Source organism: Mesocricetus auratus, unplaced genomic scaffold (assembly GCF_017639785.1).
Source record: "Mesocricetus auratus isolate SY011 unplaced genomic scaffold, BCM_Maur_2.0 Super-Scaffold_2245, whole genome shotgun sequence".
Lineage (NCBI taxonomy): Eukaryota > Metazoa > Chordata > Mammalia > Rodentia > Cricetidae > Mesocricetus > Mesocricetus auratus.
Genome location: NW_024429180.1, coordinates 2,308,562 through 2,324,241, shown reverse-complemented (window position 1 = coordinate 2,324,241; position 15,680 = coordinate 2,308,562). Strand labels below are relative to the sequence as shown.

Below are 15,680 nucleotides of genomic sequence, written 5' to 3'. Positions count from 1 at the left end.
CAAGCAATTTCTAATTAATAAAAGTCTCTGTGTTTATTTGGGGGCAAAGTGGCTGTGGGACCAGGCAGGACGGAAACTGTGTCTACAGAGATCCACCTGCCTCAGCCACCCAAGCGCTGGCATTAAAGGCACAGGTGGTTTGAACAAGAATGGTCCCAGTAGGCTCCTCTATTCTGGAGGTACTTGGTCTCCACGTGATGAGATTGTTTGGGAAGGATTAGGAGGTGTGGCCTTGTTGGAGGAGGTCACTGAAGGTGGGCTTTGTGGTTCCAGAAGACTGATTCCATTCCAGTGTCCTCTCTGCTTCTTCCTGTTTGTGGACCCAGAAAGGATCTCTCAGCGACTGCCCCGGTGCCATGCCAGCCTCCCTGCTGCCAGACGCCCTGTCATGGACTCTAACCCTCTGAAACTGTAAACCGTAAATGTTCTGTAAGATACCCTGGTCATGGTGTCTTATGACAGCAATAGAAAAGTAACTAAGACAAAGGTGGTTGCTGTGATTTGCCTGAAACCACAGACTCACTGGACGCCCTGTCCCATTTCTCCCTCGAAAGTTTTTTTATTTCCCCTTAAGGACAATTGCCCAATAAATCACTTGTACCTGCATTCCTGGGACCTCTGTAAACCCATCTGAATGTGTCCTGGCACTTTAATGTCTCCACCGACACAAGCTGAGAAGGAATTGCCTTTGTGACAGTATTAAGAGGTTAGGCTGCTTAAGGGGCAACTGGACCACGAGCCCTCTTGTCCTTTCAGCCTGGAGTGGATTAGACCCTGAGGGGTGGGTTGGGCCCCCAACCCTTGCTTACCCTGTTTCATTTCCTTGCTCGGCTGTCATGCGACGGCAGAGCGTGGAGACCCTGCGAAGACACCTGCCACCAGCTCCAGGCCATTATGAGAACGGTGAGTTATATAAAACCTCTGCTTGTAAATTACGCGGCCAGGGTGGAGAGCAGCTGAATAAGGGGGCCGAGATGCCTCAGAGAGCTGGGGAAGATAGCCGAGTGGGTACGGGTAACTGCCAGCAAGCCCGACGAGTTCTGTCACCAAGTCCTGGAACTCACAAGATGGAAGAGAGGTAACTCCTGCAAGATGTCCTTTGACATCTACACCCCCACCCTATACACACAGAATTGTGATATTTTTTTATTTTAGGTTTTTCGAGACAGGGTTTCTCTGTATTGTTTTGGAGGCTGTCCTGGAACTCGCTCTGTAGACCAGGCTGGCCTCGAACTCACAGAGATCTGCCTGCTCTCTGCCTCCCGAGTGCTGGGATTAAAGGCGTGCGCCACCAACGCCCGACTGAGGGAGTGTATCTTAACTGAGTTAATGGAGTGGGAAGTGTGGTTTAAAAAAAAAAAAACAAAACCTTAAAATCTCTGGCATATTTAGTGCTCCCCTGCCTCCAATCTTAACTGTTTTCACTAAGTCCTGTGTTCCTTCCAGTCACTTTCTGTACATTTACATGCGTATCTATTTGGGTAGCTTCACCACACAGAACCACTCGGTTTCCTTTTGAGTTCCGGAACTGTTGTTACTGGGGAACCAAAGGCAAACCCCTCTCAGGAATTCTAAGTGCCTCTCTGAGCCTGCGTAGTAATGACCTTGCCCTCGGGGGCACAGACCGATAGTGCCAACCTGCAGTCAGAGGTCTGCTATTAGCTGTGCCCCCGTGGAAAGCCTCATTGGCCTGTCCAATGCCTGTGGCCTTCCTTTCTGCTGGGAGTCCTGAGAGGAGGAGGCTGGGACCCCCAGAAGCGAGTAGAAGCCAGGGTGGCTGTTCTCCAGGAGAGGCTTGCCCTCAGAATCTCAGACTTCAGTCAGGAAAGCTGAAGTAACAGTGAAGTAAGCCCAATAAATCTGGCTTAAGTACTTCTCTCTAGGTCCCTGAGTACAACAATCTGTCTATAGCGTCTAGCATAACGTTGATTCCTTTCACAAAGTGAAATCAAATAGGCCAGTGCCCCTGGGGCCTCTGGCAGCCTCCTGATGCTTAATACTTGATGAGAGTATTAACTACACAATGGGGGCTGAGAGGAAAGAGAAGCAGGTACTTAGTCTTCGATCGTATCGTCATGCCTGCGTGGTAATGGATGCTGACATCAAACCTAATGGTGCAGCCAGGCTGGTGTCCTCTGCCCTCCAGCCCACAACAAAGCAGGGGGATGTCCAGAGATGATAGCACTTGGTCCTTATAACTGTAAAAAAGAAAAGAAAAGAAAAAGAAATGGCTTTGCAGAAGGTGTTTTCCCAGTAACTCAGAGATTCTCTATTGCTCAGAAAAGACCGAACCGATGAATTCCCACTCGTCACTCAAGCTTCCTACAGCAGGCTAGATGTGCATGTTCGCAGAAGCAAAAAGACTTATGAAATCTCTTTACAAGGGAGGGCTATGTTCACTATTTTTTCAGCAGAGAGGAAACCACCTTCGTTTGACTACACAGAAATAACTGTCATGTGTCGTTCAGCGGTAGAACACTTGCCCAGCATGGACAAGTCTCTCTGCACCTGATCCCAGCAGAGCCAAACATACAAAAAACAACAAACAAACAAACAAAAATCCACTGTGAATATTTTCATGTTTGTGGTCTTCCAGTCCTTTTATATATTATATATTTACATATTCTTTTATATGTTCATATATTCTTTTAAGTCTGTCTCTTTTTGAGACAGTATCCTTACATGGCATAGCTGCTCTTGAACTCATGAACTTGCTTCAGCCTCCTAAGTGCTGTGATTATAAGGCCCAGTACCTTCATGGTCAGTTAAAAAATATCCTTGTCCAAGTCTTAACACATTCAAAGATTAGTGTTTCACCTACCCACAAATGCTTACGTCATAACAGTGCTGTCACATCTACCCCACCGAAAACAGTCCTCAGTGATGTCCCTTTACAGTTAGTTCCTGTCAGAGAGAACTCCTGGTAGGACATAAATGAATAAAAATATGGGTTACTTTAAGTCATAAGGAGCTAGTTAGAAACAAGCCTACGCTAAAGACAAAACTTTCATAATTAATAAGTCTGGTCAAAATTTGGGAGCTGGCTGGAGGGACAGAGGAAGACAGTTACATGAACAGCTGATCTGCTCTCTGGTTGTGACAGTTTCAAGTTTATCAAATTAGCATTTGGGGGGGTTCGAGACAGGATTTCTCTGTGGCTTTGGAGGATGTCCTGGAACTAGCTGTTGTAGACCAGGCTGGTCTTGAACTCACATAGATCCTCCTGCCTCTGCCTTCCGAGCACCGGGATTAAAGATGTGTACCACCGCTGCCTGGCTGAATCCAGCCTTCTTATACAGAGTTGCAGGCAGGTGAGGACTACATAGTGAGGTCCTGTCCCGGGGTGGGGGAGGGGTGGAGATCATGCTACTAGGATTACAGTCTGTAGCCTCCCTGGACCACAGTCTCTTCCATAGTGTATATGAGAGTCTTCAGGGTGTGGCGTACAGTAACGCTCGATCCTTTTTATTGCTGACTAGTGTCCTAGTTACATTTTGCTTGTTTGATGTTGTCAGCTTGATAACAAGCTAGAGTCAAATGGGAAGAGGAACCTCTACTGAGAAAATGCCTCCACCAGACTGGCCTGAAGGCAAGTCTGAGAGAGGCATGTTCTTCTTTGCAAACTGATAGAGGAGCACTCAGCCAGCTGGGCGTGAAGGGGACCCTCAGCATGTGTCCTGGGTATTATCAGAAAGCAGGCTGAACAAGATGACAGTCTGTAACTGTAACCCCTAAGCCGAAGGATACAATAAACCCTTTCCTCCCCAAGTTGCTTTTGGCCACATCTTTACACCAGCAATAGAAGGCAGCCTAAGACAACGAATGTAGCATTATATGAATACAAAGTGGTTTGCTGGCAACTTGAAAGAGATGCTGATTGTCTCCAGCTTGGGTGGTTATGAGTAAATCTGCCACAGATGTTTGTGTGTAAGTTTTTTACGCCTGTGTTAAGTTTTAGCTTCTCTGGAGTCTAAGTAGCCACGGGTGGGACTACCAGGTCACATAAGTGCGCGTGTAACTCAGTGAGAAGCTGCCATCCCTTCTATACTCTCTGCAGCAGAATGTGGGAGCGCAGTGGTTCCCAACCTTGTCATCATTGGGTTGTCAGCATTCTAACCAGCGCGCAAAGGTATCTCGTCAGGCTTGAAATAAATGTTATTTGCATATACTAATCATAAAACTGGTGGGTTAGTATGACGAATTCTTCTATATCTCACAGTGATTTCGCTCCAATTTTTGTCATCTAGTGACACTGGTCATCTTCTCTTGAACTTACACACCACCCATACACCCTTTTTGGAAAAAGTTATCTCTTCAAGTCTTACACTTTTTTTTTTTAAAAAGACAGGGTCTCACTAGGTTGTAGCATTATGGCCTGCATGCTGGCCTGAAACTTGCAACCCTCCTGCCTCAGCTTCCTAAGTTGCTGGATTCCTATGGAGTTTTAAAGTCCTTTATTATAGTCACGAGTGCTTATTGTTTAGAAAATTCACAGCTGGGCATGGAGCCCAGGACTTTGAACACATCAGGCCAACGCTCTGCCGCTGAACCACACTTCCAGCCCTGGAAACATCTGAACAAAAGCTGGGGTCAGAATGCGCACACTCTTCTGCGATGTAGGTTTTGCCTTTCCAGTGTTATTTCAAACACATCTCACGTTGCCAGCTCTCCTCAATGTACCTGTGATGTCTGCAGGGTACCATTCTGTTGCCAGCTGTGGTGCCATGTTGATTCAGCAAATTCCTTTGTTGGGCACTGAAGTGAATTGAGGTGATGCTTAGAGCTAGATTTCTTTCACATTCAAACTGTGTCTCAAGAATAGATCCTGGATGGAGGGACCGGGAGAGGGCCTAGGCCCTGCCCCGAATGATGTGACAGACTTTGATGATCCCCCATGGGAGGCCTCCACCCTTTCTATGGAGCAGAAGAGGGATAGGATTGGGGATCTGTGGAGGGGGCATGGGAGGATGAGAGGGAGAGGAAGCTGGGATTGATATACTAAAATAAGATTGTTCCAAGAAAGCAAAAGAAAAAAAATTAGATCCTGAACCTGAAGGCTAGAATAATTATTCTTCCAGATTGTACTTTCAAAAAGAATTAAAAGAATATGGAAATCGCCCTCCAGAAGCTGGGGGATGCTCCTCAGAGTGTGAAATGAGTTGAATATTACGATTGATTTTTTTGTTGTTGTTTTAAGTTAATGTGTATGTCTGTGTCTTGTTAGTTTATGTCACCACATACACATAGGTGCCTGCAAATGCCAAAGAACATCAGATTGCCTGGAACCAGAGTTCCACTAACTGGGGACCAGTTGGTCAAATCTGTGAGACTAACACTAGGACCATTCTTTATCTTTTTTCTTTGAGACAAGGTCTAGCTAGACTTGCAGGAGTACGCCACGTCCTGTCCCACTTAAGATTTCACATCTTGACACTGACCTCTCCGGTATTTATAGTTTCTTTGTTTGACGTCAGCTTTACTTCCAAGTTATACTATAGAGATGGACTTTCCTTAACCAACACCTGAAAATTAACGATTTGACAGAAGACATATTTATTCGCGTTTTCAAGTGCGTGGGGGCTCCACAGAAAATAAATGAAAGCGTAACAAGAATATCCACTGTTTTAACGAGCAGCAGCACATTGTGTAGAAGTGACTGGTTTAAAAGGAGTTTGATCCACAGGCTGTACATTGGGACAGCAATGAGGAAATGTATGGTCGATTTGAGTTGATTGCTCAGGTTTATTTGAAGACTTTTCTTTGTATTGTCTCAAGTCTTTCCGGTTAAGAAAGGTTCTGCTTCTCTTGGGTAAATAATTCATCTCCCTGCTTGCTACTGGTGTGTGTGTGTGTGTGTGTGTGTGTGTGTGTGTGTGTGTGTGTGTGTGTTAGAGGTTGAAACCAGGACCTAACACATGCTAGGCAAACACTATATCATTAATCCCCACCTCTTGTCATTTTTTTTAACGTAAGACACAGTCTCATTAAGTTGCCCTAGCTGTCTTGGAACTCAAGGATCTGCAGCTTGGGCAGGCCTTGAACTTGTGATCCTTGTCTCAGCCTCCTAAGTAGACAGGGTTGCGGGCCTAGCCCACCGTTCCGCTGCTGCTTCCATGAAGAGAAATCTCTATTCTGCTTAGACGAAAGAGGAAGATGATCCTATCCACACTAATTCTCTGTGGCCTTTAGCCCAGAATCGTCTTTATGCCCAAATGGCATATCTTGGGTGTGATATTCTGACCTGTCATCGATGACATACTCTGTCAGGAAATCAAAGACAATCCGGGTTTTTTTTTTCTTTTGTTTCTTTCTCCCCCTTCTAGAAAGATCTTGAAGATGCTTTCACTTACAGACATATAGCTAACAATATATAATGCACACTTTTCGCAAGTGTAAGACACTTTCTTATCAATTTACACTCGACACATGAGTAGGATGATCAGATTATATACATGTGTCCGGTGTAATTATTCACTGACCATCCGAAACTAGAATGTTTAACATGGCTATCTGCGTATTTATTTGCTAAATATGGCAGTTCTATCCCTACAATGTGAGAAACTCAGAAAAACGGGCTTCTAAATTATCTCAGCAGAGGAAAGTGGGGAAATAAAGAAATCTGGATTTTTATTTAACCGTGGTAAACTATACACAATAAGATTTATCACTGTAATCATTTTGAGTGCAAAGCTCAGAGACATAGTATATTGAGTTGTGAGGCCACAACTTCATCCCTTCGGGGCATTTTCTTTCTTTTTTTTTTCTTTTTGTATCATTTTGTTCCCCTTCCCTTCCCTCAGCTTCTCCGAATTGACAAACGCAGTCCTCAGCATAGGAGCAAAATCACATTCCTCAGGGTTTGCTCTAGCCAGAATTATCGGTAGTCTGGGGGAAAAGAGCATTGCCATCTGCGGGGAGAACTCAGAGGAAATTTTCCCCCTTCCCAAGTTTGTTAGGGAACTCGCCCATCGGTCCTGCATTTCTGCCCTACCTGGTTCACCAACCAGGAGGCCCGACCCCGCCCTGCCCCCCGGTAACCTAGGGAACCGCAGGTGACGCGTTACACAGAAGAGACCGGATCCGGAAGTCGAGGCCTGCCAACCAAACGGCGGCCAAGTGCGGTGACGTGTCAAAATAAGCGTTGGCGTGGGGACCCCGCGCACGCCCTGCCCGCGCTCTGGGCGAGTCAGCTGTCTGCAATCCCGAGCCCGTTTGTCCGGGTTTTGTTTGGTGTGTGTGTGTGTGTGTGTGTGTGTGTGTGTGTGTGTGTGTGTGTGTGTGTGTGTGTGTGTTTTCCCACTTACTTTGCTGGAGGGAAGACCCACAGGTCGCCGTGGGTTCAGCACTCCCGAGTGGCCCAGGTCACCGTCCTAGGCTGGTGTTGCTCCGTGAAAGGGCGGGCTAAATGCATCAGGAAAACCTCAGGCTTTAGCGCCGAGAGTCTGCGATCCTAAACCCAGATTTAGAACGTGTGGGGCCGTGCACTTGCTAGATCGCTCGCCCCCCACCTCGGTTTCTCCAGGGCCGGGGTGGGGGTAGGGTTATAGAGGCCGGAGATGCAGAGACCTGGCCCCTGCACCCGTGGGAGGGGAGACGGGGAAGCAAATAAACACAGTCGCAAAAGTGTCAGTTGCCCTGGGACGTCCTCACTGCACACCGCCCCTCCTACACAAGCAGAAGCTGAGGCCACCAGGGGTGGGTAGCGGTCTCTGAGCCCGGAGACCGCCACAAGGACTCGGTCTACCATTCGGTGGCCCGCGAGCAGCATGCAATGCGGGCTTTAAGGAATGAGGTTCCAAAATAGCGATGACAAGGTTCAAGTTGGGGGCGGAGGCTGCGAGGGTCACGTCTGGAGCATCCAACACACACGCGATGGGGGTGTCAGCGCCCCGTCCCATCTGCAGACGACAGCTGCAGCCTCTCTGCACGATGGCAGGTATCCCGGCCCGAAGCTCAGCAAGTCGGTTTCAGTGGGAGAGAGGACGTGTGCGGACGCGCTGCACCGCCCCTTCTGTTCCAGAAACGCTCACCGTCTCCCGGGAGAGCCACTGTGCGAGGAGAGGGGCGGCCTTCGGTTTTCTTCCCGGTTCCCCGGGATGACCCCGCAAGGGTCACACAGCTGGGTCGGAGCGTTCCGAAGCCGCAGAGCTCGGCCGGTTCAGATCACCTCCGCCGCCCGGCTCTGCTTGGCTCGTCTCCTCCCCTCCTCACCCACCGAGAACCCCGCTAGTTGCAAACCTCCCTCGGGGGGGACACAGGTGGACGCCCCCATGGATTCTGAGAGCCCGTGGCACACTCCAAACTGCTTTTTTTCCCCAGTTGACCTGCTTGGTGTACTTTCTGAACTTTCCCTGCCTTAAATCTGGGACGCACGGCCCCTGCAGGGCTGTCGGGGTTTGCATTTGACACTGTCAAACGAGGCGCTCCCGGGAGGGATTTGTTTGATTGACAGACGTCTAATGGTGCACCCGGCGGGGGCGGAGCCGTGGTGGTGGTGGTGCTGGTGGTGGGGTCTGTCGGCTCTGCTTTGGCAAAATTACTCTTTAGTCCTTGGAAAAAAATAAACATTCGAACCCTGCTTCATCCACCACCTCCGCCGCCCGTCGGGTTCGCAGTCCTGAGAGGACCGGGCGCGCAGAGAAGAGGAGCGCGCCAGCCTGGGGGATCCGGAACCAGACCGCCGGAAGCACGCAGGCGGAAGTGGCCCAGCCGGAGCACCGGACAACCCGGAAGGTGGACCTCCTCGCCCTGTCTCCCCCGCCTCCACTCCTCCCTGGCCGGAAACCCGCGCCACTGAGCATGTGCACACAGCGCCGCCGCGCATGCTCCGTCGCGGGGGTGGGTGGGGGGATTGGCCCCCGCGGTGTCTCCCGGCGTAACCGGAACTAGCCGTTGCGAGGCCGGCCTGGTCGGCGCGCTCGGGCCCTCAGGCGAAACCTGCGAGCTTCCGCTCCCCCTTCCCTCGCCCCCTTCCTCGTCGTCGTCTCCCCGCGCCTCGGCTCAGCCGCCCTCCTCCTCTCGCCGCCGCCGCCGCCGCCGCTGCCGGCATGAGCGCCAGGCCGCCCTCGCAGCGAGGCCCACGGCTGCTGCCGCTGCTGTCGCTGCTCCTGCTGGGCACCGTCCCGGGCCCGCACCCGGGCCGCGCCTTCTACCTGCCCGGCCTGGCGCCGGTCAACTTCTGCACGGAAGACAAGAAGAGCGACGAGTGCAAGGTGGGGCAGGCCCGGCTGCGGGCGGGCGAGCGGGCGGAGGGAGCCGGGGCCGGGGTCGCGGGAGACACGGAGGGGGGCGTAGCCGTGGGTGGGGTCGGCCGGGCGAGCGGCAGGGCGGGCGAGCGAGCGGGCAGCCGGGGCCGGGCCCGTACCCGGCCGCATCCGGGAAGCGTCACCGAGCCTGAGCTCGCAGCAACTGCGTTTGAGATCGTCTTTCCCCGGGACCCCTCGCCTCTCCTGGGCTCCGCACCGGCCTGGTCCGCACGCACGCACGCACGCCAGCCAGCCCGCCCCTCGGGCGACCCTGCTGCCCACACGGGGCGTTCCCCGCCGAGCGGACAAAACTTCCCAGTAACTCTGAAGTCTCCTGGCTTCTCTCTCTCTCTCTCTCCCCATTACCCCCACACCACCACCGATTGCATCGCGCTTTCCTGGAACTCGTGGTGACGACGGTTTTGCCCACCCCCCCCTCCCTCTAGGACTTTTGACATCTGACTGCCAAGATGAGCGCGGTCGGACCGCTTAAGCCTGTGGGTTGCGACAAGTTCTAAAAAGAAAAACAAAACAAAAAAAGGCTGCGTTAGTAAAGGCTTAGGTGTCGAGACCTTGCCTGGCCTTTTAGATGTTGTTTTAGAAATCTGTAGAAGCATGTTGAAGAGACCCCACCCCCTCTTCCCCCCAAGTGAGTTCCTCCGGGATAGTCTTCTTAAACGCTTAAAAAAAGGAAAAAAGAAGCATACGGCGGAAGAACGAACCCATGCTGAAAATGTTGGCTTCGTAGAACATTCGCCTGCAAGTTTTTTTTCAGTTTACCAGCCGGTGGTGGATTTTGCGCAGAGGTGCAGAGCGTCGCCGCAGTACTCCGGTGTTTTGTCAAGTTACTAAAAGTCAGCCCTTCAGAGGATCGAGGCTCTCCTTGAAACCGTTATTTTAACCGTTCAAATAATAGTCGAGGTGCCGTTTGCAATCCATGAATGGGCTTGTTTGCTGAGTTTTTTAGGCTGGTGTCTATTATATGACTGTCAGCTTTTTACTGCAGCTGTGGACCCTGAGGTGGTTTTCCAGCGCTAGGGAGGCTGTTAAAGTCTTCACTGCATCTTGCACTTTCTCTTGAGGTTTAGATTTGCCAGCCGACCTGTGTCCTGCTGACAGAGTCACACTAGTTTTTAAAAGAAACAGCGAATGTGTGTTGTATTCATCATTCCTCAGAGAGGGGGAAAAAAAAAACATTCCTGGCTCCTCCAGCAGCCTGTTTTTGTACTGGATGAGTGCACAGGGAAACACGTATAGCTCCGTGTAGCACGCACACCATAGTCTTTTAAGTCCTCATCCTGCATTAACTCAGGATGGATTTGAGAGACTGAGGATTTGGCTACTTTTGTCACCTTAAAATTGTTGTGTAAGTCCTTTATGACTGGGCACACTTTTAATTCCAACATTTGGGAGACAGACAAGCTCATCTCAGACAAGGCTGTGAAGAGACACCTTGTCTCAACAACAAGAACAGCAACAAAGTTTTATGTTTAATTTCCTAAACACAAAATCCTATTTTTCTCTAATTTCTTATTTATTATCTTGGCCTTCATAAATACCTGAGTTTTCCTGGTTTACTCTTTTTTAGCATAATACCATTACATGTGCATACATCTAAACATCTGTGTAGTCATGAGTGTGCATTCTTGTTTCTGTTAGAGCATTTTTATTCTTAACAGTATGCTGTGTATAGTTTGCTTAACCATTTGTCCTTGTCAGGCATTTAGGTTGATTTCAGTTTTTCTCTGTTGTAATTAGCTTTGTTGGAATGTACTTAACAGGAATTATTTGTGCATCCTGTTTTTTTTTTAAGATTTATTTTACTTTTAATTGTGTGTGTCTATGTGTAGATGCATATGACTGTGGGTACTTGTGGAGGCCAGAGGTGTTGGATTTCCTGGAGCTGGGGTTATAGGTGGTTGTAGCCACCAGATGGTGGGTATCGGGGGTTGAACTCAGGTCCTCTAGAAGAACAGTGCTGCCTCTTACTGACTGAACCATCTCTCCAGCTCCTATTTGTATATTCTTAAATGTAAATGTTATTTTCTATGTATGAGTGTTTTGCCTTCATGTATATCTGTACAATGTGTGTGCCTTGTGCCCAGTCAAGTGTCTTAGAAATGAGATTACAGACTTGTTAGTGCCATGTGGATGCTGGGCAGAGCCTGGGTTCTCAAGAGCAGCCAGTGGTCTTGAGTCGTTTCTCCAGCCCCTATTTTTAGTTATGTCTCTGTGTGCCTGAGGAGCACAGGGCTCAGGTCCTCTGCAAGAATGGCTTCCCAGTATTAATATTTATTTCCCAGCTGCTTTGGTTTGGGTTGTTGAAATGGGGTTTTGCTCTCCTGACCTCAAGAACAAAATATTTCAGCTTTATCCTTCCTACTGTTGGGATTACAGGAGTGTGCTGCTACCAGGTCCAGCTTAGTTTTACACTTACAAGCTATATGATAGCACCCGAAATACTCTTTTTAATTGTTAAAGTGTTAAGGCTTGAATGAAGGGACTTGCATAAGCTAGGCATGAGCTTTACCACTGAACTAGGGCCCCATTCCTGAAAACATGTTTCGTGCATAACTTTCAGTGCGGTTGAGGTGTCGGTTTTCTTCCCACTGTGTGCCTCATTTTGTTAGTTTTTAAGACTATAGCAATAAAGGCAGAGTGAGTGGATCTGCACAGAGCAAAATGTACAGTTCCCATTACTATTACTGTAAAAGTTTGACTGCTTCAGTTAGCTGCTGTGTTCTGATAAGCTTTGGACCAGGTCTCAAGTGAAGTGGGTGGCATTGTAGTGGCTAGTAATCAAAGATTAGTGACAGTTCACCTTCACAATTTTAACTGTCAGTGTTTGGCTCCTTAATGTTATTTCAGACCTAAGAACTAAAAAAGCACAAGCTCCCAAAACCTTGGACGCTTTTTTACTGATCAGTATAGAGATCACATTCTTAGGGGAAAGAGTATGGTTTTCTTTCCTGGGACAGACTTTTGATGGTGGTTCACGCCTTTAATCCCAGCGCTCGGGAGGCAGGCAGATGTCTGTGAGTTGGAGGCAAGCCTGGTCTGTATAAAGAGCTCCAGGACTAGAGAGGCCCTATCTCAAACAAACAAACAAACAAAAAAGGGGGGGCACTTGCCAGTGAGTCTGACAGTCTGAGTTCAGTCTGTGGGACCTACAAGGTAGAGAGAACCCACAAACTAGAATGTGCCCTTTGACCTCCACATGCGCACAAATGCACGGGCTCGCGCATACATGTACAAATTTAAAAAAGAAAAATTGAAATCCTTTTCCTGTACTGCAAAGAAAAACGACCAGCTCTGCCCTCTAGTGGCTAACAGCAGCAAAGCTCAGAAGCTTTAGTTCAGCCACCCTTATAAAATGAGAGCTTACCCAGTCACAACTTTTAACCTTCCTTTCTGGGCAGCTATCTTAGAAGCTTTTTATGAATTGTTTCTGTTATTTTAGGAGTAGTTGCCTTCAAACATGGAATGAGTCAGGTTTAAGAAGCAGGCCTGCATGTTGCCCTGAAGAGAGCAGAGTGTCTCTAGCGTTTGAGTGAATTAGTATGAAAACTTTGAAGTTCTGAAGGAAAAATCAGTGTGTGTGTTTCTTGTAAGTGGTCACATCTGCTACCTGGTGTTTAATTTGTGCCTCACAGTTTTCTGTGGAATGCAAGCACGGGTTGGTTCTTAGCCTCTGGAAACCCTGGAGTGTGGGTGACGTTTCAGGATTGGCGTTACCACAGTAAATGAACCCTGCCGCTTCTTCCTTCCAGAGGTGTACGCACACACTGAGCACATCACAGGCGTGCACGCCACGTCACAGCAAGTAAACCCACACGTGTGCCCAGGTCCTGTGGAACCCACTGGACTGGTGTCAGCCTCACACCAGGCTCCCAGTCTTCCTTGAGGCCATCTGCCATCTTGGCTTCTCAGTGGGTTTTCCCGTTCCTGTGGCAAGCGGACCCTTCTCTGATGCTACTAAGCAAACTGCTGGGCATGGTGGAGCCGTGCTTTAACCCCAGCGCTTGGGAGGCAGGGCCAGGCCAGCCTGCTGTACTTGCATACAAACTCCAGTTCCCTCCCTTCCCTTCTCCCACCCCATCCACTCCTCAGAGCCGCAGGGCCTTCCTTGGGGAATCAGCTAAGCCTGGATACCAAGTTGAGGCAGGAACAGGCCCCTCCCCGCTTCCATATCAAGGCTGAGCAAGGTAACCCACCATAGAGAATGGGCTTCAAAAAGCCAGTTCATGCCCCTGGGATAGGTCCTGGTCCCACGTGATGAAGCCAGGTAACTGTCACCCACATTCAGAGTGCCATGCAGGTTCCCCAGCTGTCAGTCCATAGTCCATGGGCTCCCACTAGCTTGGGTCAGCTGGTGAGACCTTATCTTAAAACAAACAAGTTTAAAAAGGAAGAAAATTAAATCTCCATGAAGGGCTTTGAGTGAATTTTTCCCTCTGTGTTCTTTCAGGCCTACTAAATGTCGTATGCTAACAGTGATAGTGACTGCAGTTTGGTTTTGTGTGTTCTGGGTATATAGTGCTCAGTTACTCTCCATAAGCACTCTGAGGTTTCAGTGGGGAAAATGGAAGGTCAGGACAACTTAGTGTAGTCTCAAGTCCACAGAGGCGTTAGGAGCTCAGTCAAGAAGCACATAAGCTCCGGACTGCCTGCCTGGCCCACGGCTCTGTCTTCTCGCCACTGTGGGGTGCCCTGGGCATTTTCCTACATTGCTGCCCTGCCACCTGAGAACCAAGAATTCCAGGATTGATGTGTTAGTTCCCCAGAAAGTTGTGTGTCTGTATAAAGAATTTTGAAATAGTTTTTTTTTTTCTTTTGGGGTTGTTTTTAGACAGGGTCTTGTGAGTGTAGTCCAGGTTGCCTTTATAATCCCAATGTATGAGGCTGGCCTTGAACTCCTGATTCTCCTGTCTCCACCTCCTGAGTGCTAGGATTACAAGTGTATGCCATCACATCAGCTCAGTGGCCAGATTTATATTCCGTTCTTTAATACACTCTAAAATGGAAGCTTTAGTTTTCAGAGCAATCAGGAAATCCTGAGCCCTGGGTAAACAGATCAACCTCTGTGGACACTCAAACACTCCCACCTTTTATTGTAGCCTGAGTTCCCATCCAACAACTTCCTCCTAAGGTTTTTCTTTTATTGCGTCTGCATTACGACTGACTCAGCTCAGTCTCACTGTAGACTTGTCTAACATTGGTCTTCGGTAGCCTTCCCCTTGGTGTCTGTGCTGCTGTGGCGTTGACCTTCTTGTGGCTGCCTGGCTGTGTGTTTTGGTCCTTGTAGGAGCTGTACCTCTTTCCTCAGGGCCCTTCCTCATCGTAGGTGTCAGGTGGGGCTGGTATGATGGCAATGGGAGGGAGCAGAGAAAAAGCAGAAGCTGACATGAAGGACATAGATGAAACCCACGGCACTTGAGCCTGACCCTGTCTAAAGCCATAAAACAGTTCTGGCCACAGCTGGGATCAGATACAAACTAGACTGATTGAAACAGAGTAAAAACATGTACTTGGGAGAAGGGTTTAGAAGGGATACCCCTGATCTCTAAATTAGATTTTTAAAAAATTACCATACAAATTTTTTTCAGCGGTTAATAGAATTTTTTGTTTTTTCCTGACAGGATTTCTCTGTGTAGTGTTGGAGCTTATCCTGGAACTCGGGTCTGCAGACCAGGCTTGCCCCAAATTCAGAGAGAAGTTGGGATTTTTGTTTTCTTTTTTGTTTTTTTTTTTTTTTTTTTTTTTTTTTGGTTTTTCAAGACAGGGTTTCTCTGTGGCTTTGGAGGCTGTCCTGGAACTCGCTTGGTAGTCCAGGCTGGTCTCGAACTCACAGAGATCCGCCTGCCTCTGCCTCCCGAGTGCTGGGATTAAAGGCGTGCGCCACCAACGCCCGGCTTTTTTTTTTTTTATGTAAGAATAGAGTCATTCTTGCCAAACTTAATAAGAAAGGTTAATTATTTGGTCCCATTTTCCTTCCTGGATAAGTCTGTTTTGAAAATACCAGAAAAAAAGGGACCCAGTTCCAAGCCTAACTCCTAAAAGTGAGTTCTCTAGAGCAGGTCTGAGATTAGGATAAACATTTGTTGATGTCACGTAGGTCTAGTGATTCATGGTGGGATCTTCAGTGTGCCCTTGGCACTTGGGGTTAAGCAAGGCCTTGTGCTCAAGTGCTTGGCTTGCACCTTGGGGAAGAGTCAGAACGACATCTTGGCTCCTAGCTCACAGCTGCCATGCACGTCTCTTAGTGTGAGGTTATACTGTCTTGCTTTGTCTGTGTTCTAGGATTCTGTAACTTCCTTAAAATGTTGGATGTTCAGTTTTGTGTATGTGATTTTGATGACATTACTGGAGACAGTTTGAAAGTGGGGAGTGAAGAAAGTAATCTTGGCCATCCCATTTTAGAGTGGGCCATCTCTG

The 15,680-nt window shown here is 48.6% G+C and overlaps 1 protein-coding gene and 1 long non-coding RNA gene across 6 annotated transcripts in view; one reads left to right on the top strand and one right to left on the bottom strand.

Moving 5' to 3' along the window:
* Window positions 1–31: 31 nt before the first annotated feature.
* Window positions 32–8,740, bottom strand: LOC121139151. 5 transcript variants are annotated; one of them, XR_005876064.1, is made up of 4 exons: window positions 7,305–8,740; window positions 2,822–2,920; window positions 810–2,198; window positions 32–310 (listed from the first exon to the last, which is right to left on the bottom strand). It is a non-coding gene; the product is annotated as an uncharacterized LOC121139151 (long non-coding RNA). The 5 variants fall into 5 exon arrangements; XR_005876040.1 differs by having other exon boundaries at window positions 2,836–2,920; XR_005876059.1 differs by lacking the exon at window positions 2,822–2,920 and having other exon boundaries at window positions 810–1,059; window positions 2,055–2,198.
* A 155-nt stretch (window positions 8,741–8,895) lies between these two features.
* The window catches only part of Tm9sf2 (transmembrane 9 superfamily member 2), a 48,494-nt gene continuing 41,709 nt past the window's right edge, over window positions 8,896–15,680 (top strand). Inside the window, exon 1 of the mRNA XM_005079430.4 lies at window positions 8,896–9,212. Within this exon, the coding sequence (XP_005079487.1) occupies window positions 9,048–9,212 (165 nt within the window). The 5' untranslated portion in view covers window positions 8,896–9,047. The remainder of the gene's footprint in view (window positions 9,213–15,680) is intronic.